At 36.3% G+C, this 27,774-nt stretch overlaps 1 protein-coding gene across 1 annotated transcript; it reads right to left on the reverse strand.

Moving 5' to 3' along the window:
- Window positions 1-1,104: 1,104 nt before the first annotated feature.
- On the reverse strand, window positions 1,105-6,860 carry LOC140167858 (macro domain-containing protein LMOf2365_2748-like). The gene is made up of 4 exons (XM_072191149.1): window positions 6,746-6,860; window positions 6,469-6,546; window positions 3,924-4,091; window positions 1,105-1,331 (listed from the first exon to the last, which is right to left on the reverse strand). The coding sequence occupies exons 1-4, from the start codon at window positions 6,858-6,860 to the stop codon at window positions 1,105-1,107; spliced, it is 588 nt and encodes a 195-aa protein (XP_072047250.1).
- Between the last annotated feature and the right edge of the window lie 20,914 nt (window positions 6,861-27,774).

Below are 27,774 nucleotides of genomic sequence, written 5' to 3' on the forward strand. Positions count from 1 at the left end.
ACTTCATTGTTATTTTCTTTTGATTGGTAAATTTAGATGTGAATACTAGGCGTGTGTTTATAACAAAGACACCTTTATCGACTTTAGGGCGTAAATGTTGAAAAAGTTTAAAAACGATTGTGGAGATTATTTGCCGCGCTAACATCGAGATATGATGTGAAATATTGCCACTCATAAAAAAAAAACTTGATGGGAGTCACTCTAATCATTTTTCAAGTGAGTCATGTTACACACTTGGTGGATCACATACTTGGTGAGTGGGTCACATGACCCATATAACCCACTAAATGAGTTGGTTGACCTACTTAAAGTGCGTCATTATAGCCAGTTAAAATGCGGTTTTTTTTAATAGGTAAAAATGGAAAAGTCCTTTAACAGGATGACTGTCGATTCACACTTCTCTTCCGGGAATAACATTATTATCACCATAAAACCATCAGTAAGTAACTGAAACCCAAAATATTTACCCAGCTAACACAAAACGTTTTTGACATCACTCGCAAAAGGTTATAAAAGGTTGTCAGAAAACGTTTTAATGTCGGGTTATATAAAGGGTATAAAAACGTTTTAATAACATTCCAAAAACATTTTTGAAAACTTGATACAAAACATTCTAAACAGAATGTTATTTTTGGGTTGAAAAAATATTTTGCGAAAAATGTTTGCCCAAAATATTTGCAATACCGTTTTAAAAACGTTTTCATGACATTTATATAACCCGACATTTAAATGTTATTAAAACGTTTTGAATAAAACATTTTAAGAACATTTCTGTGTTTGCTGAGTGCAAATATTTTAACATAATGTTATTTAAGTGTTGACAAAACATTTGACAAAAAACGTTTACGGAAATAGTTTAAACTAACATTTTAAAAAACATAAAAAAAATATTGTTGTAGTGTGTTTTCATACAAAACGTTTTAAAACGTTTTCATGACCTTTATATAAACTGACATTTTAATGTTATTAAGACGTTTAAAACCCAAAGCCAAAATATGACTTATTTATAACGTTTTTGTGTTTGCTGGGTAAACATTTGCTTAGGAGAATACCGTCATATTCAAAAATATTCTTTAATTTTAATCTAGTTTTGTGTTAAAACTATTACTCTGGCGGACTCTCGTCGGAGTCGTCGTCGTCATCCTCATCAGGTGCGCAATATTCACCAATAGTGTCGTACATTGCCTTCTTGTACTGTTGGAATAACGTTTCTTTGTATATTACCACTTTGATTGTGTCAATACTACCATACTTTCCCTGTTGGAGACCGAAATCGCGCATAGCCTCGAACATTGGAGCCGCCATTCTCTTTGGATCACATCCCAAATCCCCTATTAAAGCAAGATAAAAATGACAAAAGAAAAAACAGAGTAGAGAAGATGATACTATCAAATGTAATGTTTACCTCCCTAATATATCCCGGGTTTTACTGTTCTATTGGGCAATAAGTGGGTAACAAATTTGACCGATTTTAGTGAGTTGTTTATCACCTCAAAACAAGAAAGTCCCCAAATGTTTGAGTGGTCATACATTTGAGCACAATTTAATTGAAAGCATTGAAAACGATACGAGTATGAATGTGTGGAGAATTTGGTCTTAATTGATTGAATATTGACATTCCACCCTTTCACCTCATTAAGGGATCTGGAATGAGCGTTTTGAGCGTTTCGACAGTATTTTTTGTGGGACATGAGAGCACATCAGACATATCAGCACATTCAGAATTGCATTCTGAATACGAAGAATGTCTTTCTGATATCAAATAATTTTAATTTTTGAAATTCACGATATAATACAAATTTTATGACAAATTATTAAAATTTGATATTTTTCACATTCTTGATATATAACAGTCCTCGAAGTAAATTTTTTTAATCTAATGATATATTCTTAAAGTGTATGTAGCTGGGAGGAAAAGCCGACGATCAATTGAAAATTTTGACCTTTGATATTGAAGATATGGATTTTTTTCCCAAAAAGACCTAATTTTTTTTTGTGTTTTGGGAAAAAAATCCATATCTTCAATACGAAAGGTCCAAATTTTCAATTGATCGTCGGTTTTTCATCCCACCTACATACACTTTAAGTATAAATCATCAGATTTATAAAGTTTACTTCGAGTACTGTTAAACATCAAAAATATCAATTTTTAATGATTTGTCATAAAATGTGTATTACATTGCGAATTTCAAGAAATCAAAATTATTTGATATCAGAAGGACATTCTTCGTATTCGGAATGCAATTCGATATGTCTGATGTGCTCTAATGTCCCACAATTAATACTGTCCAAACGCTCATACCCCATCCCTTAACGAAATAATCAAATAGGGTACATTCCCTCGTTTCATGTTATAAGTTTCCGTTTTTCTTTTGTTCAGAAACCAAAAATCAGGGGATTAAAAAGTGGGGCAGAACTTGCAATCATAACATAAAGCTGAATTTATTGCAGAAATGCAAAAATATTCACAAATTTATTGAGGGGTGTAGTACCCCCTTAAGCTAACAAAATCTAAGTCTTTAATTGAAAGCACGTTATGATTGGTACAATATATGACAACAAATGCTCATACACAATAATCAAATATAAACACTCTTTATCTATTTAGTACTTAGCCAGCATTCTTCTTCTTGGTGATCATAAAGTTCTTGCAATGTTCTGGATGACTGATGTAATATATCCTTAATCATGTGTCCTGCGAAAATCAGCGAAGTCCATTGTACACTTGCATTTATAAATCCTTGCATATAAAATCCTCATACGAAAATGGTGCTACTTTCTCCCAAGTACTAAACTCCTTGCGTCGTTCTCCAAACACGTTATAACTCCTTGCGCAGTTCTCCAAATACTAAACACCTTGCGCAGTTCTCCAAATCTCTTTACTCCTTGCGCTGCTTTCTCCAAAATTGGTGCTATTTCCACCTTTCACACAATATCTTCAGGAAGCAGGACTGCGATGCAGTTGTCCCCACTTATATTGACATTTATGTTGCTCCATTAACCAGACATCAGCAAATCGGCAGAAGAGTATATATTCCTTTCTTGTAAGAAGTACGTTCTTTGACGTATTCTAGATCTTCTCCGACAACACCGGCAGGTAGTAGTGCATTGACTACTTAAATTAATTCTGGTTAGCATTAGCAATTTCCTTTCTTTGAAGGAATTGGACTGTAAGCATATTAGCTAGCTAGCCCAGATCAACACTACAAACTGTGAAGAATTATCATTCAATTTTCTTATTACCAAGCAGGGGGAAATCCCAAATATTAATAGCCAAATGTCATCTTGGAAATTCCCAAGCCTTAATTATAACATCAACCTTTCACATGACACCATTTCCTGAGGGGAATCCCGTGACCACTTTACAACCTCAGGGGGTTTCCAAATATTCCAAATTAGATATGATTCAATTTGTTTTGCTCAATTTAAGAGGGGAATTCTCCCAAAATGTCATCACTCATGTAACTTTGTAACCAAAGATAAATCATCAAATTAAATTACTCAGGGCACATCACAGTTATAAGATCGATACTAAGATAGTGGCAGAGGGGAGACGAGCATAGGTTTTACTCGGATTATTACGCGCAAAGCGCGCGAAAAATATTAAATTCAGACTAATTTAGCCCCAAATGAAGGTGAATTTTGGTACACAAAGGGCCATTGGGTGCGAAATATTGGATTTCTATCCCATTTTCACCCTAATATGGCAGTAAAGTCAATGCTTTGAGGAAGCCGATACACACGCGTACATTTATGCGCGTCTTGCAGACGCGACTTGTATATACGCCAGCGCTTGCTTTGAGCGAAGACGATTTGCAGCTGCGCCCAACGAAATGCGCACTAACGTCACGGCCACATCAGGGTGAAAATCGTGTAAGATGCAGATACTTTTTGGGCAACAAGGCACATTCTAGTTTTCTTACCGGTTCCTAAAGCTGGAAAACTTATTGAGTCCATTCCCTCACTTTCCGCTTTCTCCAGAGTCCTGCGTACCATATCTTTTAGAGCTGTGGGATTCGTTGTAGCGGTCAAGTGAAAAATTTTACTCTGTTCAAGTTTTCCGGCAGATGTAATTACTATATCTGTGGCTTCTGTGTGCAAAGGAAATGTGCAAGTGCACTCAATTTTAAAATTCAATACTTAAAGCCACACATAAAAATAACAGATGTGAAAATTAGAGTATAAACTGACCAGTAGGTACCAGTTGTAGTCCGACTAATTCATGGCATATTGGATGGCCTAGAGAAAAGTTGTTAACGTCTGGCCATGGTCAGGCCTGCAGTCGGATCTCTCTCAGGGCAAGATGACATTCCAATTTTTCCCTTTAAAGCCATATTGTAACATTTGCTGAGGAGGACGCCCTCAATATTTTTCAAAATTCTGTTTTTACACGATTATATTGTACAAACGAAAAAAAATTACAGACGCATCATACATACATAGAGACTGTATGTCTTCGATCTTCAAAAAAGGCTCTATTTGCACTATGTGCGCGCAAAAAGTTGTATTTTACACTATTTTGGCCCATAATCAGGCTGAATTTTGTCAGAGGGGCACTTTTTTTCTTTAATTTTTGTCAGGGGGGAACTCTACCCCCTGCCCCCTGAGCAGCAACAGGCATGGTGAGGGTACAATCCTGCAATATTCAAAGAATTTCAGCCACGTCACGGGCCATGAAATGATTAACAGCGCACCAACTTACACAATGGTATGTGTAGTTTGGTGACCACTCTCTGGCTAGGAAGGTTTGACGATTGATTCGACTTCTATGGACCATTTAGAAAAAAATAGCCACCATGTCCCTCGCGAAAATCCCGGCATTTTTCGCTAGAGGCCAAAATCCAAAATGGCCGCCGCCACCATTTTGAAAATTTAAGTTTTGAACCAGAGCACCTATAATCATGCACAAAGACACTTTTTCGGATATGTCGAGTACAAGAAATCCGAATCTGACATTAATTTGACGTTACAAAATAATTTTTGCCCAGAAATCCAAGATGGCCCCCATTTGGCAGAGCGTAAATGTGATTTTTGAATGAGAGCAGAAGCATAAGTGTGTCATTTCCGCCTTATCTGGGGTTCATGTCTCTTATATGGGTTTAAACTGCCTTATCTTGGGGTTACATCCCTTATCTAGGGATAAGGCGCCTTATCTGTGGTTTAGACGGCCTTATCCTGGGTTTACGTTCCTTACGCTCTACCAAATAGGGGCCATCTTGGATTTCTGGGTAAAAATGTTGTTATAACGTCAAATTAATGTCAGATTCGGATTGCTTGGGGTCGACTTACCGGAAAAAGTGTCTTTGTAACGATTTTAGGTAATCTGGTTCAAAACTTATTTCTTTCAAGGCCACCATCTTGGATTTCTGGGTAAATATGAGTTCGTAATGTCAAAGTAATGTCAAATTTGAAATCCTTGTGGTCGACTTATCCAAAAAAAGTGTCTTTTTACACGATTTTAGGTCCTCTTGTTCAAAACTAAATTTTTCAAGATGGTGCCGGCCACCATCTTGGATTTCGGGGTGAAAATGATGCCGTAATGTCAAACTAATGTAAGAATCGGAATCCTTGTACTCGACATATCCGAAAAAGTGTCTTTGTGCATGATTATAGGTGCTCTGGCTCAAAACTTAAATTTTCAAAATGGTGGCGGCGGCCATTTTGGATTTTGGCCTCTAGCGAAAAATGTCGGGATTTTCGCGAGGGACATGGTGGCTATTTTTTTTTCTAAATGGGCCATAGAAGTCGAATCAATCGTTAAACCTTACTAGCCAGAGAGTGGTCACCAAATTGAACTTTTTCACCTAATTAGTGTTTATCTCAATGTATTTTAATACGCTATCGAATGTCTTGCTCTCAAAGCGACTATATAAATTATATATATATATTATATTTTGTGCGATAATGTGATTACACGTCTACATATTAGGCTGTTAGAATAAACAAGCTTGTCTGTCTAAAATTTGGATACACTGATAGCGAAAACCTTTTTTTGCAATTTCAAAATAACGTTCCACAATCAAGATATTGACAGTTTGTGTCATGCAAGATTCCCCAAACGGGCCTCTAAAACTTAACTGGTACTGCATTTGGTTCTAAGAAATTATCGCCATTCATTGTTTGGTTTGTAGCACAATAAAAAAAAGAAGGAGAAAGCAATCACAGGGCGTTGTTTTTAGGTGGTACACATTTGAAAAAAAGACCATGGTAAGTGTTTTTGACTGACCGTTTTTGACTGACTTAGGCTAAATTTAGAATTTATAATTGATATAATGTGGATCACAATATTATTTTTTTATTGTTTAAAATTCCGTCAGTCATGTATTACACTACAATTTTTACTACAAAACGTCTTTGATTTCTTTAAATGCTTTTCTTATCATGCTTATTATGATAAATTAAATCCTCTCAGCCATATAATGTAGGTCAAAAAGTAAGTACACATCACGGTGTTAAAATGGTACTTACCTGAAGCGTAGCTTGCCTCATATTCTTTAGCAATAGAGCCGCCTGCTGCGTCGTTTATTGCTTTAGTAACTTGGCCTCCTGAAACAGAAATGAAAAACTGTAACCAAAGTGTTCAATATATGTTCTTAATCATGATATACAATATACAAAGGGCTGCGGTCGCGGACATGTTATAGTTAAATACTAGCCTACTCATCCAAAATCAGGAATCAAAATGCAAATATAAATTCACTTTTTTTCACTTTCGTTATCCCCACTTCATATTGAGTAAACTTACCTCCATAAAGTGGACCTCCCGATACACTATTGACAATGGCCATAGACATTTCCTCTGTAATGTCGCCATTTTGAACTTCGACAACGATGCTTGAAATCCTTGCACTTGCAGACATGTTCGAATATGATTTAGAGTCTGCTTGTTATGTTACGAGCTATATTAGTTCAGTTTTTTTAAAAGATGACGGCACGTTTCAAATGCAGTACATTTCAACGACCTTTGTTCTCAAAGGCGACGTTCAGAACTTGTCCCTGACACAATGTACAGACAGTCATGTTGATTAAAAACGTAAGGTAATTCATTGAATACGTGGGATAATCTGGGAAAAAACCTACCGACAGAAAAAAAATCTCTGGAATGTGTAATAACAAGAAGAAAATTTCGAGAGCTGGATTTACTGGAGTTAAAAGCTGGAGTTGAGGCCAACACACTCGTTGATCCAAATTCTAAATTTAAAAGCAACTTGAATGAAATTGATAATACTACAAATGTTTGTCCAACCTTTTGCATATAATTATGCTGGTTATAAAGCATATTTGTATGCCTAAGCTCATAAAACAATCAATATTTGTTTATTTACATATAAGACAAGATTTGAAAGTTGCAGCAAAATCCTATTATCCATGGAAGGAAATATTTTCGGTTCTTATTGGATTATCTTCTTGTTTCGTGAATTTGAAGTAGGTCAAATGCTTGATTGTGATAATCATACGATCAACAGTTTTGAAATAATGGTCACTTATTAGAGGGGCTCTTACTTTATGGTAGGTGTCTAGATGCAGTCCACTGGAATTAATGCAGATTAGGTTCAGTCCAAAATGTTCTTTCAGTACTTGTTCCATGCCAAGTATGTTATACTCAGCGGCGTTAAGTATTTCAGGGAAAATATACCCCCTTTTTGTTTTGTTTATCATTTTAATTTCTTGATTAAAAGTAATAATTAAACAGCTCTATATTTTGGCTTAATTCTGGACATACTGCAAGGTCTTTATATTAAGCACAAACGGAAATTGTATTTGAATTCTGGGTGGTAATCAACACTGCCCAGAAGGATACATACCACTAATTATCTATACACGGCTTTCAATTGAAAAATAGGTAATTTCAAGAACAATTTTCTACATGCAACTCTCACAGCGAAAAGACATTATTATCAATTTTCAATATTATGATGACCTGAGACTTGTTTTGGTTTGTGAAGTGTAAAGGCCACACATTTACTGTGTGCTAGCTCTCCCTTTTTGGAACCTGAGAAGAACTCGCCAGTGGGGTGGGACAATCGATATCCAGTGGATGTATTTGTGGGATTTCATCAAACCTATAAAATAATGATAAAAAACATTTGCACGTTTTTGGCTGCATAGCTTTGTATTTTTCAGTGATTTTAAGCACCTTTTTCAGATGTCATGTAGTTAGGTGAAAAAGTTCAATTTGGTGACCACTCTCTGGCTAGTAAGGTTTGACGGTTGATTCGACTTCTATGGACCATTTAGAAAACAAATAGCCACCATGTCCGTCGCGAAAACCCCGGCATTTTTCGCTAGAGGCCAAAGTCCAAAATGGCCGCCGCCACCATTTTGAAAATTTAAGTTTTGAACCAGAGCACCTATAATCATGCACAAAGACATTTTTTCGGATATGCCGAGTTAAAGAATTCCGATTCTGACATTAGTTTGACATTACGGCATCATTTTCACCCAGAAATCCAAGATGGTGGCCGACACCATCTTGAAAAATTTAGTTTTGAACAAGAGGACATAAAATCGTGTACAAAGACACTTTTTTGGATAAGTCGACCAGAAGGATTTCAAATTTGACATTACTTTGACATTACGAACTCATATTTACCCAGAAATCCAAGATGGTGGCCGCCGGCGTCATCTTGAAAAAAATAAGTTTTGAACCAAATTACCTAAAATCGTGTAGAAAGACAATTTTTCCGGTAAGTCGACCCCAAGAAATCCGAATCTGACATTAATTTGACGTTACAACATAATTTTTGCCCAGAAATCCAAGATGGCCCCCATTTGGTAGAGCGTAAATGTGGATTTTGAATGAGAGCAGAAGCATAAGTGTGTCATTTCCGCCTTATCTGGGGGTTCATGTCTCTTATATGGGTTTAAACTGCCTTATCTTGGGTTTACATCCCTTATCTAGGGATAAAGCGCCTTATCTGTGGTTTAGATGGCCCTATCCTGGGTTTACGTTCCTTACCTGTGGCTAAGATGACTTAACCTTAGCATAAGGGACATCTTGGATTTCTGGGTGAAAATGATGCCGTAATGTCAAACTAATGTCAGAATCGGAATCCTTGTACTCGACATATCCGAAAAAGTGTCTTTGTGCATGATTATAGGTGCTCTGGTTCAAAACTTCAAAATGGTGGCGGCGGCCATTTTGGATTTTGGCCTCTAGCGAAAAATGCCGGGATTTTCGCGAGGGACATGGTGGCTTTTTTTTCCTAAATGGTCCATAGAAGTCGAATCAATCGTCAAACCTTACTAGCCAGAGAGTGGTCACCAAATTGAACTTTTTCCCCTAACTATTACAATTGATTTTACAACTCCATTTGTGATTTTCTGTGTCATCATACAGACCCGGGTCCCTCACGGTCATGCATTACAGACCTGGATCCAACCCTGTGGGGGTGGGGGGTCCTCCCGGTTGCGAGGTTTACGATGATGTGCCACGGTTTCAGGTACCATTTTAGCGATTTTGGTATATCGCTTGGCCGATTTTCAGTGGAGACCAATGCGCCCAATTGAATACCGATGGACTGCAAACACAGCAAAAAGTAGGTATAGAGAAAGTCAGTATCCGAAAGTGGAGATCCCCGAAAAGTATTTTGAAGAACGCCCCCGGTGGTCCAATACAGCTATTAACACTTGCATACATTTCATACATTTCATACATTTCATACATTTCATACATTTCATACATTTCATACATTTCATACATTTCATACATTTCATAGCACACCTCACGCACCTCACGCTAAAGGCGGGAACCATGCTGAGATTTTTTAAACTTTTAACACGTTTGTAAATAATATGATAATTAGCGCTAATGATCGAATGTAAGTTCATACGTGCTGGTGATAAACAGCCGCAAACCCTCTGCTGTCGCAGAGCACAAATCCGATTTCACTAAGGTTCTAGCCAAGGATGATAGAGAGTACCCCAGTTTAGTGCGGGAGGCCCTCCAGATCAAGAAGAAATCACCAGAATTAAGGGACGCACCATTAGATTCTCAGGGGGCATGGGAGTTTGGGTCAGGCAGAAAGGCGGCGGAATATTTTTTTTCGCCTCAGAGAGCACCACATTTTTTTTTTCGTCGCCTTCGGCGGCGAAGTATTTTTTTTCAATTTTAATGTAATTTTTTATACAAAGTTGGGTGGGGAAATTTTTTTTTGGACTTATCAGTGAGGCAATTTTTTTTTTTCGTCTCACCAGTGGGCAAAGTTTTTTTTTTCTTCTCACTAGTGGGCAAAGTTTTTTTTTTTTCAAAAAACTCCCATGCCCCCCCCCCCCAATGATGTAATTGGCACATTCCACGCTAATAATCGCTATTAGCGCTATTTGCAAACGACGCGCTTATGAGCATTTATGACGTTGTTAGCACACCTTACACTATTAGCGCTTACAGCGCACCTAACGCTAATGAGAACTATTAGCGCTAATATCGCCTTGTTATTACATATTTGGGGTCAAATGTTATTAAGGGACACGGAAAATGCTCGAAAACTATTCTAATTTCTTTTTGAAATAATGTAGCAGAGTGAAATCAATGGCACAGATGCATTGTTATTACTTGGTATTGATTATGTACCCAAAATGTAATGTTTAAATTATAATATAGCTTCCCGTGATGCATTGGTAAGTGTCCGTGTCGGACTGTAACTCGGGGAAACAATCCCCGGCACTTGAGGAGTATGAAACCATAAAGGTCATTTGAGGTCAAAGGTCAGGTCAAATTCAAGTTGCTTCGATTGGGCTGTAACTCCGGAGAAACAATCACGGCACTTGGGGAGTAGGCCTATGAAACCGCAAAGGCCATCTGAGGTCAAATTCAAAGTTGCTCCGATTGGGCTGTAACGCATGCTAGAACCCAGCTAATTGATATGCGGATACGGAGCTATGGGTTAGGGAACGGAATAGGATTAAGAGATTACGAAGACGATAAATATCACAAGGCTACAGGAGGAAGGAAGTTAAATAAATAATTAAATAAATAGGATTATATAAATAGATAAGAAGGACACGGAAACTCACAAGCTATTCAGCAAATATGCATAATGGGAACAAAATATGTAGAAGAAAGAAATAAAGAAACAAACAAAGAACGAAAGAATGAAAGAATGAAAGAAAAAAGAAAGAAAGAAAGAAAGAAATAACTTATTAACAAAATGTAACCTTTGTTTGACCCCTGTAGACCTTGTAATAGCCTTCATCATATCAGGATCACATATACTAATATTCATACAAATTGGTCAAACCTTTTACCCCTATTGACCTTTGGTTGACCTCTAGTGACCTTGAAATGACCTTCATCATATTTTGAATTATATCGGGATCACATATACTAATTTTCACTCAAATTGGCAAACCGAGCTTCGGCTAGACTCTTGGATTTCAGTAGTTTCTTTCTTCTTCTTCTTGAGTAAGGTACAATTTTTAAAATCATTTAAAAATACTTCATATACGTATATATATATGCTATATATTTATTAAAAACAAAAACAAAAAAACTTATCAATACACTATTATTATGGCATGTTTTAAGTTATGTGATGGTAACTTCAAATGTTTGTCGGCATAATTTTATGTGTTCTGTCCTTGTGTTCTCTCGTTCTTTGGTTTCACATAGGTGTAATGTAATGTAATGTAAGATGGAAGGTGTTGTCCACCTCTGGCCTCCTTTGGCCTTTTGGACGGCTCCGCCATGCCTAATTAGTGACATGTTAATCAAATTATTTAATTAAGAAATTTATTAATCTAAAAATAATCAATGAATGTATTATATGTTATGTTATGTATGTATTACATTGGCATGGAAATAAAATCTATCTATCTTCTTGTTCTTTCTTTCTGTTAACATTTGATATAATTTGCTCCAGCTCCTTCAATATTTGACCGATTATGTCCAATATTATGTTGTAATATTATATATTATTATATTATATGGAATTGTAAAGATATTTTCAATCCAATTTATTTGTAAATTACTAAAGATGAATGGCTACACATAATACGATACATTTCGAATCCATTCTCAGCAGGACGCGTAATTTGACCTTTAATGGAAAACGCGTATGATGGACCTCCGACTGTATGATATTTTATTGCACTTCTCGTATACAGGTAACACAACTTCTAAGTTCCCCCTTATACTATTATTATTAATTTATAGCGTCACACATCATTGTGTTCAGTCACAATGATTAATTATGTTACAAAAGAGGCCGTTTTAAAAGTTGCACCTGAGCCCATAGCAGTCAGATTTTCTGTAATTAGGCAAACATGATCGAATCCCTTTCAACAACGAAAACAAGGTAAAGATCGTCTAATGCACACGATTATTTCATGAGGAATGATCAGTTTAGTCATTGCCACTAAACACAAGAAGATCAATGCTTTCCTGTTGATAGCAGCAAAAGATTTACAGAATAAAAGAGCAATATTTAGCCGCTTCCTCCAAAATAATGAAAACAACATGTAGCGCACACAAGTTCCAGGTATGGCAAATTTCTGACGTATATCGCGTATACGCGCTTCCATTAACTTGCGTTCGCGTATACGCTACTGACAAATTGTGGATTCATCACGGTTTAACAACGGTTGGCGCCTGTCCAAAGGTATAGGAAAAGTTGTTGAACAAACACATGGATAGGCCTGGCCTGCTGTATTGTTTGAGAGTTGACTCCTATGGGCTCAGATGCAACTTTTAACACAGTTTAAAACGGTCTCTTTTTTACATAATGAACTATTGTGACTGTACGCAATGGCGTGTGACCATAGGTGTAAAACAAATAAGGCTACACATTTCGTTTTACAAGTTTGCATTTCGTCAAATATTTTTCGATTTATTTTCAAAAGTATTTCGGGGGAACTTAAAACTTAGAAATTGTGCACTCTGCATCATCGATTAACATCTCGCGTCTGGCGCGTCTGCGTGGTTTACTTCGCTCGGGCAGCTAAAGCTGCCCTCGCGAAGTACAGTAAACCATGCAGACGACGCATATGCATCGTTGTTAATCAGTGATGAACAACAGTGAAACATAATTAAATCCCTAATTACAAAAAACCTGACTGCTATGGGCTCAGGTGCAACTTTTAAAACGGTCTCTTTTCTTACATAATTAACCATTGTGACTGAACGCAATGATGTGTGACGCTATAAATTGGTCCACAGGGGTAAAACAAATACTGTATACATATATCTTTTTACATTTTTATATTTTGTAAAATATTTGTCGACTTATTTGAAAAAGTATTAGGGGGAACTTAGAAGTTGTGTTACCTGTATATTATTTTCTCGATCGTCCATGTAAACTTGCCGATGTTTGGATAAAAACTTAGAGCCTTTCAGTAGCGTAGCCAGGATTTCAGTGTGAGGGTGCAAATTCAAATTTTCGCCCCCCCCCCTTGTCAAATTTTGTCCCATTTTTAGTCATTTTAAGGACACTTTAATTTGCCGTCCCCATTTTCTCACTGAAGAAAAAACGCACACCAAGAGTGCGAGTTTGCCCCCGGCTCCCCCTGACTACGCCCCTGGAGCCTTTCAATAGACATACACACACCTGCCCCAATTTAGAATAGAAACGTTTATACTTACCTCGATCATTGGTATTCAACCATTGGCTGACATACGATATGACACTATTCGCCGTAGAAGTGACGTAATAAAAGGATTAACTACCATAGCATTAAAAAGAATACAATTTTTGAATATATCGCCCGCACTACAAGCATGTTGCACTCACCACCTGTGTATGTCTGCAATCATAGATTGACTACAATACCGCCCTTTTCAAAGATACTTATCTTACAGGTGCTAGTGATCAGTATGATATGGAATTTTTTTATAGAATTACGATCCGGGTCTTTATCTGAAATCGTGTTCACATAGTCTGATATAAAGCACTTATTACCGGTTATAAGTAATAAGTCATTTTTGTCCGACCGTGTGAACACGACTCCTAGACATTTATAGTTCAATGCATAGGTACCGCGATCTATTCAAAAATTGTATTCTATGCTATGGTAGTTATTCCTCTTATTACGTCACTTCTACTTCTAAATTCATGTTCCTCCAAATATACTTAAAACGAATAAAAGAGCCAAAATCATATAATCAATTAAACCAAATCAAAATTATGGGCAAGGTTGGGGTTTTCGTCCAGTTTTTACTCATTTTATATATATTATTATGACATCTAACTCCTGGTTTGTATCCCGGCCCCCGTGGTTACGCTACTGGAACATAAATCTAACCATGATCTTTCTTCGCCTGAGAATTTGCCCATGGTCTAGGTTTTTTGGTAGAAGACCTGAAAAATCAAAAATCATGTAATATTACCAGGCCCGTTTTACAGAGACTTACTATCGACCTTACGATTTATTTAATAGTTTAGGAGCTAAATATCATACGGGCTTTAAATAAGGATTGAGTTCAACACCCATGTCTACCAATATTTGTTACCATGAGGTGTTAGTATAGACCCTCTGGATCACGTCTAGGGGTGTACAGTAGTTGACTCAAATTGTAGGATACGTTTTTGCTAGAGGTCATGAAAGGTCACACAGGGGTAATGAGAGATATCAAATTACTCATCTGATGACATGGATTAAATGTATTTTCTTACGGAGCTATTAGCTGTTGAACAAAGGTTGTTCAGCGATTGTATAATAATATCGCATTGATCGATTGGTTATTCAGGCGTTTCATTGAAGGATGAAACTGATCACTTTTGATTCACTTTACGCTTGGCGGTCGCCCTGGACAGACCTCAAGATTTCAAGAGAAAAAGATTAGATTTTGTTTTTTAAGAATGCTTTTTCCTAATTTGGAGTTTGTCGGTAAATTGACCTGGTAGATTTTCCAGATCCCAACAAAACGAGGTTCGATTTTGCTTTTTAAGAACGCGTTTCTCAATGTCGAGTTCGTCGGTTAAGCTAGCCTAACTTTATCTTTGGTCCGGTACCGTACGTAGGCTTTTAGCATGTATCACGTAATTCAGCACAACACTAAGTCCAGAGCTGCTGCGACAAGGCGTCATATCCCATGTGAATGTTGTTTTGTGTGTATTTATTATGTTTAGGGAAACAGCGGCAGCGCGTATGAAAATGTTTTATTCGCGTTTAAGCGCAGCGCATTTAGCGAATAAGACAATTTATAGTTTGTGCTATCTATGATCTATTGTTACTGAGTTATCTTACAAAATGTTTTTGGTTGTACGGGAGTCAAAATGTAAACTTACTCCGATTTGGGCAAAAATGGTGGCAAATTGCTCATCTTGATATAAGAATCAAAAAACGGTATAAAACTTACCTTCTAAACTTTTTACTTCACTTGTTATGTGCAATGAAAGTCAGAGATCAACAGTGGCCTATGGCCACCCGATGTTTGATAGGCAAAACTATTCCTTTTCTGGTTTTTCTCAGCTACACAAACAATTTGCTACCATTTTGCCCAAATCGGAGTAAATTGAAATTTTGATCCATGTACAACCAAAAACGTGTCATTTATCCATAAAATTTTGTTTTTGTAGGATAATTCAATAACAAAAGGTCGTAGATACCACAAACTATACGTTTTCTTAATCTTTGTCATCAGACGAGTAATTTGATATATCTCTCAACAAGATCGAAGCATTTTAAATTTTCTACCTCTGTGTGACCTTTCGTGTCCTCTAGCGTAAAACGTATCATACAATATTGGAGTCCACTACCCCCTAGCAGTGATCTAGAGGGTATACTGACACCTCAAGGTAACATTAATATTGTAGACATGGGTGTTGAACTCGACCATTTTTCAAAACCCCTTGCTCCTACATGTAGACTATAATATGTGTGACAAATCAATCGTAAGGAGTGTTCAGAAATACTTTGGTGGGGGGGGGGGCTGGAAAATAATTTTTTCACGTCGAAAATATTTTAACCCCTCTTCGTGAACCCAAAACTTTTCGACCCCCCCCCTCTTAATGGCCCTAAAACTTTTTTGCCCCCCCCCTCATATAGGTTCAAAACTATTTTGACCCCCCCCACCCCATCATAATGTACCATTCTACATCAAATAGCAGAGGAAACATATTAATGATACTAAAATTTGTATTCATGTGCAATGAAATTGTACCAATGACATTCAGCCCTCGAATGAATGATCTGAAGGGGCACGGCAACTTTTTAGGGCAAGTTGCAATTATTAATTTGCCTTGGATTTTCACTGAAAAGGCAAGGCAGCACAGCAAATTTTGTAATTTTTCAAGAGGGCATCATGTCAACTGTTGAAAATTTGAGAAGGGCACCAAGGCAATTTCTCAAAAGTGAAGAAAACACACACAAACATAGATAGATGATTTTATAATGAAGGGGCAGGGCTGGGGCACCGACAGCAACTTCATTAGATGGGACGGCAAGTGACTGCCTTGGGTAAAGGACATATTTTGAGGGCATTACGGCAGTGGGGTTGGGCACTCACGGCAAAATGCCATGGGTGCTGTGGGTTAATTCAAGGGCTGCCGAAATGGTGTGTTCTAATTGATGGGCCAGTTCACATGATCGCGAAGCGCAAAATTGTGCAATTTTACCCATTTGGGCCCAAAATATGGTGCTTTTCGATGTGCTAAAAAAGTTGAATGTGGCAGGGTTGCTTTATTTTTTCTTCTATTAGGATTTTCAGTGGATGTCCTCCATGGACAAATTAGGGGGGGGGGGGGCATGTACCCCGGTTCTCCAAGCTTCCTCCGCCTATATGCAACATGATTTAGTTGTATCAGTGATAATAAATTAATAATATGTACTACATGAAACATTGTAAAAATTGTCAACACTAAAGAAGAATTACAGCTTTTAGTGATTTAAAGAGCTGACCAGAAAGAACTGACACAAACCTCAAAATTAAGTTATAGACAAGACAATTTTTAACACTGGATCAAATGTACTTTTGTTCTGGTTTGATACTGGGACATTTTTTTTTACCCCCTCCCCCTCTACGTGCCGAAAAACTTTTAAACCCCCCCTGTTCATACACCCAAAACTTTTTAACCCCCCCTATTCAGAACTCCTAACATTTTATGACCCCCCCACCAGAGTATTTCTGAACACTCCCTAAAATCAATCATAATGCTTTGTGAAACGGGCGAATAATGTTGAAAACGTTTTGTGTTTAATGGGATGCTATTGAATCCAACATATCTTTTTATTCTTAAGAAATAACAACTCACAATCTATGTATCAGCATTTCAATTGAAATTGCATAAAGAACACCAGTTTTGTTCTGCCAAATTTGATGCTTGATTTTTCTTAATATCCCAAAATTGGTTGCCATGATGACTCTTTGAATGCAAAAGATGTCGATTCAAAAGTTGCACTTCATCCATTTAAAATGTTGCTTTCGCTACTAAAGTGCCTGTCGTCACTGGTCACCACAGATCATCATTGAGCGGGCATGTAGAGAATGTAATGGCACACAATTCCAACTTTTGAAATGTGTCTTTTTTCATTCAGGAATTTACCATGGCTACATATCAAATCTTGTGCTATCCAGACAAACAAGGCATCTCAATTTGAAGAACTAGAAATAATAACCTGGTGAGTGCAGTTGAATGTTTTAATCTTTTTACTTCTTGTTTACTACCTGAACGTATGAACTTACACAACTGTATAGACTGGTTTTATTTTGCGAATTTCAGTTTTTAAATTTGTGAATAGATTTTGAGTTATTGTTTCGAAATAAATTAGGGGGGTAATTACTTTTTTGTAATGTGTTTAAATGGAGATTTGATCCTTACTTTACTCACTATTTCGTTTAAAGAGAACACAGTTCCAGAAGGAAAATGCCTATTTTAGTTTCGAGAAAAACCGATCGTTCGTAAATAATGTACACAAATAAGAATATATTGATGTTTCATACTATTCTTTCAGAAAGTTCACCATCTAAAATATTTCCATCATGTACATTATACCAATTCGTCGGACGCAACGCATAGTGGTCTATTGCCATTTGGTCTAATACCATTTGGTCTATTTTCCGTTTCGTCTATATTCAATTGGTCTATTAACAGAAAGGTTAATTGTCATTTAGTCTAATAATCATATAGTCTAATATCCATTTAGTCTAATAACCAGTATGTCTACTAACCATATAGTTTAATAACCATTTGGTCTAATATTATTTTAATAACCATTCGCTCTAATAACCGTTAGAACCAATACTCCTATGGTCTAATAACCAGTTAGTCTAATACAATTTCGTCTATTTGCCAATTCGTCTAAAAATTGCCATTTTGTCTACTACTGGTTACGGGTTGAAAATACATGGAATAAGGCGAGCATGTGTAATGAGATGAGCAAATGTAAACAAACGTACTACATATACAATATCTTATGCATTCTTAGTATAATTATTCTTGTTTATTGATATATCCAAAAAATGAAGACTACTACATGTAGCCTGCAGGTATTGTATATATGACCAACTGCCCGCTGTCTTTTTAAGGTTATTATGATAATAGGCTCATCACGCATCACTGGGGGGGTGCCATGGGTGCGGGCATTTGCCGGTTTTGCCATTCCAACATTAAAACAAATAAGGTTTTCATGTTTTTGGGCGAAAATCACGAAGTGATTTTCGACCCATATTGCGCTGGGTTTTGGTCTACTTACTACTTCACGGCGTTTCAGAATAAAAACGAAATATTCGTGCTGTCTATGTAATCACGAAACTACAGAGGCGTTAGTATCCATTAAAATTTGTCATTACTACTTCATGTTGATATTCAAACAGTGCTATAAAGTTGTCGTACCAAGAAATGTGTTTGTATTAAAAGAAATAATTGTTTTACAACTTCCATGAACTAGCATTACTTTTATGCAAATCAGAAAATTGCAACAGATATTTTTCATTTCTTTCAGACTGAGCGGTATTGCCAGATTGTACGTACAGTTGGGCTACATTTAGCCTCATTTAGTTTTATTGATACTGTCGAAATACTTGCTTGCATGTGCTTGTTGCTTTATTGTAGCGTATAGAATGTGTTAATGATACTATACGCCTTCACTTGGCTCTGCTCAGGCTCTGCTGATGTAACACCGTAACGCCCTCACTCAGGCTTGCTGGTTTAAGGAGAATCCTTTAATCGGTGTAAATGAATAAGTGGAGCTAAAAGGCGCAAGGTACCATTCGGAAGTAAATTATTGTACATGTACCGCACAGTGTCTTCGACCCTATATCTTCATGGCAGGAATCGCCATGGTAGGTTAAATCCACAGCCACGATTAGCCATTTGGTTCAAACCTTTAAAGCTCTTTTAAACTAATAATTAGTCGAGGGACATAACTAAGGCTACTCACAATAGCCGGGTAATCGATCTTGGTTGTGCGTGATTAAGCTTGTATACCCCATTGAGGTCAATGGTCATCGACTTTTATACTGCCAACAGTGAGTGCAGCTGTACTACACGCTGCACGCTGTAGTCCATAACAGGACCAACGCAATATAAAATGGTCAAATTTTGAGTTCAAAGCGCACGGCCAATTTTCAAAGCGCATTCTAGCGACTATCATATCTGTTCAACACGTATTTCCAAGTTTATGAGACCAAATCTGGTTTCTTGAGAAAAAAATCATGACGGGAGATATTCATCATTTTCTAACCCGGTATCCCTGGCCCGGTATCAGAAGATTTTCGTCTGATATCAAAATCGTGCATAGCAATTCACGTGTATCGATCCCGTGTATTCATTTTAGTGTCCCTTCTGCACCAAATAATTATTAGCCAGGCGGTGTCGGTGTGTACCGTGCCAATTTGACTTTCTGAAGGGGGGGGTAAGATGACTCGTAAATCTGTATATACTAGATTGAGAGATCTGATACTGGTAATAATATCTGGGTAAACGTGGAAGTTAACTTACAAAGAATGTCATTTATATTTATCAAACATTTAAGGCTAAAGGCAAAAATTACATGTGAAAATGTTATTCTGCGGATGAAATTTATTGTTAGAACACGGAGATAAAATAGCATTGAATTGTTAGAAGATTGATGCACTTCTATCTCACAATACACGCAAGCCATCATCATAGTCATCATGATATCAGGTAAATTACATGATGTGATCACGCACTTCTTCCACTTGACTTTCACTTACCTGTGTTTTCATTGGTCAATTGTTGTTGATGTGCATTACTTACAATTGTATTCATTGGATACTTTTGGTGTCAAACTTGAAGTAGCTTGGCACGCTTTGATCATGCACTTCTTCCACTTGACTTCCTCTTACCTGTGTTTTCATTGGTCAATTGTTGTTGATGTGCAATACTTACAATTGTATTCATTGGATACTTTTGGTGATAAACTTGAAGTAGCATCGGTATCGATCGGCGTGCCTTGTCAATATCGTGACAAAGACTTTGTTGAATCTTCTCAATTTTGTGCCTGGACTCGAGACGTTAAGGACCTAGACATCGATTTGTCAGAAATTTTTTTCAATAAATACGGCAATAATTTGTTCGCATACTACTTTCTCACTCTACTATACATCAAAATGCTGATTTTGGTATCCAATGGAAGCTCAGATTTTTCGAACTAACATATTAAGGGAGGTGTAATGAGCGTGAACCTGGTTTGGATGCAGAGGGAGTGTGCCTGTAACAGACACAGCCACCAGAAAAGGACCAGCTCAGATCGCGCGCCAAATAAGTTTGCAGTCCAGAAATTTCATTTTTTTCTCAGCCTTGCAAAAAATAGGCAGAGGTGGGAATCGAACCCGGGACATCGGTGTTGTAAAACCTACTGTGTTACCACTGAGCCAACTGACAATCAGCTATGAGAAGTTTGATAGTAATCCTTGATATTGCTGAATAGAATAAATCAATACTGATAGGTCTATTTATCTAATGTACGATGTTATTCAAATTGGCCTATAAACTAGGAATATAATGTGAAATGACTATCAATCGATCAATCAATCAAGTTGTCAAGTTATCAACAATCAATAATAAACCGACGTAGGCCTATCATGGAATATTACTAACTAGGCCTACTAACTAATATACCAAATAAATAAAATAAATAAATAAGTCAGTAAATAAATAAATAAGCATAGGCCTAAATAAATAAATAAATACATAATGCAGAATGCAGTTAGTATTTTAGTTGCAAAATTCCAAACATTCTATTCACACATTCTATTATAATTTTCTGCTATACACGCAAAGGACCTGTGTCCGCGCCTAATCAATAATGAGTCTTTCACCATGCTCACACACCATGTTAAACTATTGTATCCCTGCAAGTATTATCTACTGGATGCTATAACGTACCCAATCAAGCGAACATATCAAGGTCATATCAGGGCGTTATACAAAGAATGGTCAAAGGTCAACGTTTCCAAAGAAGTATAGTAATAGATGTAGACACAAGCTTTCGTGCGGGAAACATAAACACATAGTCGTCAGTCGTGTGGTTTTTATGAGATTTGATACGGCGCTGAAGTCTATTGGCTGTCCCAAAATCAGTACCAGACCCGGTTTCCAGACGGCAATGTGTGTGTTGTTACAAGGAATGCAAACTCATTTTATCAATGAGTGAACCACATAGAGGAATACGACATCTATCGTGAGCCAATCTGCATTCTGTTGCCTGCAAAAGCCGACGATCAGGTAAAAATTCTAAAAGCAGCGTGACTAGATATTTGCGTTAATTTCATGATACGTGTAAAACGCATTGAAAACGCCAAATTGCAGTCATAAAATATATAATATTAGTAAATCACCAAATCGAATGTTAACGTAGGTATGTGGAAAAGAACTGCAATAACAATAACAAACTATGTGCCCAAAGAGTTGTCTTTGGCATGTCGCTTTTTTGAAATATGACCAAAAATATCAAATTTTGGAAAAACGCCCCAAAATTTAAAACAAACACGAACCTTCCAAAATAAATATATATTAGCACTCGGCGGCCCAGTCACTACCTGCCGCTGTGATTTGGGGTAACTCATTGCTTCCCCTCTCCAGATACCGGAGCTTCAAGGTCGCTCATACCCCAGCCCTTAAGATTTGCCTTCCAAAACTTACCTACATCATCATGATAATTATCATTCATGACACCATGTACACTACCAATATCTTGCTATGTATCAAAAATGTTTACTTGTACAAAACATTCCTGCTCTTATCCTGCTAACATTGTATACGCATAACTACTTAATGAACAATAAGTATACTGTAATTGTTTTTTATCTTTCATTTCTGTTAGATTTTGTATTTATGCAAACCTTGTCTGTAACCAAAGTTAAGAAACTACCAGTTTTCGATCATTTCTTGACTTAAATGTTTCTTATAAGTAAGTACAAATTGTCTAGTATGAAATACTTAGTAAGCTATGACATTTTGCGGAGTATCAAGCATTGCATATGTATACACTTGTGCATTTGTAAATGCCTAGCATCATGTTACTTCCTATTCAGCACGCATGAACTGCGTAGTTTCCTGCATACTTTATTTCATTGTCTACTACTCACGAAACAAGCTGTGTATTGTTTCTATTGTATTGAAATACACAAGTACAAAACAGATGTGCTTATACAAGTGCACACCGTATGTAAATAATTTGTTGAATCTGACGTATAGCTTCAAATCTGTCAGCTCCAAAAGACTGTCGTCTGAATAGACTTCTGACCAATCATTTAGAAAGTCAATTTTGATAGCTTACAGATATTGTTTGAGTGTACCTTTAATACGTTGCTAGTTTTTAATTACAACTCCAAAAATATCATCTCTGATTGAAGGAAGTATCTTGGTTGAACGCATCATCCCCCTACTAATCATCAAAGGTGGTTTTAGAATCCAGTGAAAGCTCAGATTTTTCTCATTAACATATTGAAATTTAATGTTCAAGTATAAATGAGAAAAAGTCATTATTACTGCCAATATATAGTCTCAAATATGGTATACCACATTTAAAACCAATACAGCATTCTTTGATTATAACTTCAAACTGCGCTTAAGTACTAATAATTTTAGTATGTTTATGTGACAAATATGACCATTCACTTATAATAATATTAAATTATCATGATAATTATCATTAATGACAACACTGTACACTACCAGTATCTAGCTATGTATCAAAGACATTTACTTCATGTAAACACCAACGCTCTTATCATGTAAACATTGTATACCAATAGCTCAGGGGTAGCACTAACCTGCGCTTGGAATCGGAACGCATTCTTTTAGCTTTTGGCGCACAAAACTTCAATGTAGAGGTTACTAAAGGGTCATTTGGACCTTTTATTTCTATTGTTTTAGATCCACAATTTCACAACATTTAAAATTTTGGACCCCGTGTTTGAAAACCTAGCGCTACCCCTGCAAAACGTACTTTAATGACCAATATGTGTTCTGTAATAGTTCTTTATTCTTCATTTCTATTAGATTTTCAGTGTATTAGGAAGTAGATGTATATATAACAAAAGTTATTCATTTGTAACCACATTTCTTTAAATAAACACAATACCTAAACTGCTTATTATGCTAACAATTCACGTTCATTGACTGTTGCACTAAGTATTATTCAGTGCTTATGAATTTCATCAACGTGTACAATCTTTTCAATCCAGTATATTAAGAAATACATGTATAACACAATAAAAAACCAGGCCCATAAAAACACATATCTATAATTTGCCAACAATTGAACATCCTTTTATAAATTTTCTCATGCTAATAATCCTTTTTGATATCATCAGCTGTTAGTATTTATCTAAACTTTCATTGTATTAATATGCAATGTATCAAAGACATTACGTTCATGCACAATAATAACATTCTTATTGCGTAAACCTTGTATGCTCATAACTATAGTTACTATTTACATATCAACATATATTTATACTTTTTAATCCAGCTAACGACTTAATAACTATGAGATGCAATCAACAAAAACAAACATATTTCATTGGAAAAATGATCCAAAGCAATATTTCCTTTTCATTCCTCTTTTGGAAACACTGTACTTGCTCATATCTTTAGGACTACTTATTCAAATTCAATGAAGTCTCTGAAAAATGCAGGGTTGTAAGTGCTGCTTACTATCCTATAGGCAACTCAAATGTCCTATAGCAAATTTAACATTTCAAAGTTCCAACTTCTGCTTGATGCCATCACATAATGTGTATTAGTGTAACCTTTACAACTTCTACTCTTAATACATATTTGTCAGCAAAATACTTATTTCTTTCCTTTTTTAAACAGCTCTCTACCATGTTCACAAATGTCACCTTGTCTAAAATTTATATCAACAATTCTAAGCAATTTATGTACCATCACTTAATACTATGTAATGTTGTAACTTTCAAACGTAAGCTTCAACACTATGCTCCTCCTTGTACAATATATCAGTAACTTCAAAAGCCTGCCAGTTACAAATGTAAATATGTACATTATTAAAATTACTATATATTTTTGCACGAACAAAACTCAATATAATGCCAAACTTTCACTTTTAAGTCTTTCATCTCCATTATAAGTGACTTAACAAACACATGAAAACAATTCATATGCCAACCACCACTAACCTTCTAATGACATTCATATTTTGTTATGGATATGACTGATGCACATAAACTTATTTACATAATAATGTCAACGTAATAACTACTGTGTTATGATAATGCTTTTATGTTATCTCGATCTTTATAAGATTCTATTTCCAGTATTATTAAAATTACAAAACTACATTGCATGTGTCTGTAGTAATTATTTGTGTTTCTTTTAACCAACCTTTAGCCAACAATTGCCTATCAAGAATTATCCAGTGTATTTTTACTACATGCCCTACTTGTCATTTGACAAACACCAAGTGATTATTATGAATAATTATAAAAACAATTCGAATAAAATAACTACACCTTTATCATGGCACTTCCTCTTGATTCGCCCTGTTCCTTTTAAAAGGAATTGTTATTGTCATTTGCATACGGAGTTATGTGTTATGTAGGCCTGTTTATGACACGCGCTTCTTTAAGACCACTGTGACCCTGGACTATGACCTCACAATCACAGTATGTGTAATAGCGTTTTTGCGCCCATGCAACCTCACACGTGCTATTAGACCAATCGGTTAGTAGACCAATTGACTAGTAGACTAAATGGCTTGTTCGACCAAATGGGTATTAGACTAAATGGTTATTAGACTAAATGGTTTAGACTTATTGGTCATTAGACCAAATGGTTAACGGACCAAATGGTAATCGGACCAAATGGTAATCGGACCAAATGGTTATGGACCAAATGATTATTGGACGTACTGGATATAGAACTAATGGGTTTAGATTAAATGGATATAGATGAAATGGATATTAGACCAAATGGTATGGCAAATCCCCCACATAGCGGCGAACGTGAAGGACAAAATACGTTTCCGAGCCAAACGTTTTTTAGGGATATGCTCGAGTAGAATGTGAATTTTTACGAAAGCACCAGATTGACTTAAAAAAAAATTTCAGCAGAGTTTGGTATGGCATGTGTACTACCTTATTGACTTCAAATGTTAGTGACTTCAACTGGCTTGAAATGGTATGCTAGAGCATTTCATGAATTGTTATTGGATTTATTGAGAAGAAAATGTTATTAGAGTGATATTGAAGATTTTGCACGAAATTCACGAGTGGACAACACAGAAAATGCACACAATTGGTCCGTTTTACAATCCATGTTTGAATTTGTACATCCTCATGCGGTAGGTGTCCGTAGGAAAGAACGGGCGTTAAGCAAAAGCCGTATGAAACATCGCAACCCTTCTATTGAGACTCATTTCGCTTATAATGTTATTCTTAGGCATTTCATGCATGATAAATGCATTTTATAAATTGGATGCCTAAGAAATGTAGTTTAAATGCATAAGACTTACATAACAAGGTTATTATTTATTTTGTAACCATCAAGAAGTACATAATATTGTTTTGAGTGCATGCATGATGTTATTGTTAAAGTAGTAAAGGTAATAAGGTAGTACACATACCAAAATCTGCTGAAAAATAATCCTGGAATAAAAATAACAACAGTCAGATTTTGTAAGACTTGAGTAGTTTATTTCCAAAGCAAACTAAGTTACATCTAAAATGTTACAAGGAAGGTGGGTGACTCGATCAGCTATTTTTCCTAGTTGTAGGCCTATACATTAGTATGTTAGACATGAGATGAGGTAATATCATGAATATAAACTACAGACCGCAAAACAATTAAGGTACCAGTTATTTTGTATCCCTGTATATCTTAAACAAAGACAAATAATGTCATAGTAAGAACCAGCTTACTCCATTGCACTCCTTATTGATTTGTACACAAACCGTTCTCAAACAAGAAAACTAGCGCCGTGCTTCCATTGATTAGCACTTTATACACTTCTAGTGCCCGTTTCTATTCATCGTTACGTATTCTTCTCCCGTGCATTATTTTCGCGAACTACCCTTCATAGCCCAAATTATTATATAAACCTGCACGCTAAACAATGCATTATCTAAAACCCGCACGCTAAACAATAGATTCTAGATAATACGTGCACGCTCAAATACTAGTAATACTACTTTCACATAACTATATAGTAGAGTTAGGTGGCGCTTTCGACACAGAGGTCACATAACTATATAATTGTCTGTTCGATATATATACCATCAAAAAAGCACGAATATACATTCTGTGGTGTTAAAATGGTATAGTTACAAACGGTGTTCTATTTTGCAAATATCATTGTCATAAATTATGATTAATGACCTCAAATAAATCAAACATCAAATGAGAATAATCGAGCTTCTATTAATTAAAAAGGGCCAAAAACAGGTGGATCATAGTTATACAAGATGACACCATTACAAAATATTTCAGCATTTTACAAATGAATTACATGTAGGCCTATATCTAAAATAACATGGCCGGGCCCGGGAAACACACACTAGCGCATAATATCATGATCATGCTTTATAATACTGAACAAATTGTAAAATCCCAATGTCGTGTGTTTTAATATAAGTAGATTTTAAAGTTCAAATTATAGAGCTATAAAGTCCAGTTGATATTGATGTTTTTTCTCTCATCTCAATTCACCGTAGTACTAGTCGGACATCTAACTCGATCGTTTCCAGGTGAACTGGTTCAGTGCTTTCTGTGTTCGAAACCACGATATTAAATGATCACAACATAAAGTCAATTGGTTACAAACCATGCGTGAATAAGTTACTAAAGTATGACGTATGGCGCAATCGATACCATTGATAGCTAACTTATACAGGGATTGAGTTTCTTTACCAGTTAAATACTACCTAGCTGGTCAATGGCCTGACGGTGTTTTTAAAATGTAAGATATTTTCCCTAATATACTAATACCGTAAACGTTCGCCTAATGGCGCTATGGGTTCCCTTGACATAGCAAGAATTCTAGACACAAACTAAAAGTGCCCTCCCATAAAAATCCCACCAGCAAGGGCAAGTACCCTTAATTCCTGTTGGGATTTTTAGAGGAGGGAGCTTTCTATTTGTGCATGAAATTTACCCCAAGGCAAAGGAGCCCAGGTGCGCCATTAGGCGAACGTTTACGGTATAATGAATGCAGCAATTAATATTGCCTATTGTTTTAATACACTCAAAGTGTATGACGGATAATGTACTCGTGTAATGCATTCGTCAAGATATTGCACTTGCCATGGAGGAGCTCTCGAGCCTATCGGCTCTCGAGCTAAATGCAATAACTCCACGGCGCGTGCGATTATCTTGACGAATGTATTGCACTCAGTTCATTATCCTTATC

This window comes from Amphiura filiformis, chromosome 13 (assembly GCF_039555335.1).
Source record: "Amphiura filiformis chromosome 13, Afil_fr2py, whole genome shotgun sequence".
Taxonomy (NCBI): Eukaryota; Metazoa; Echinodermata; class Ophiuroidea; order Amphilepidida; family Amphiuridae; genus Amphiura; species Amphiura filiformis.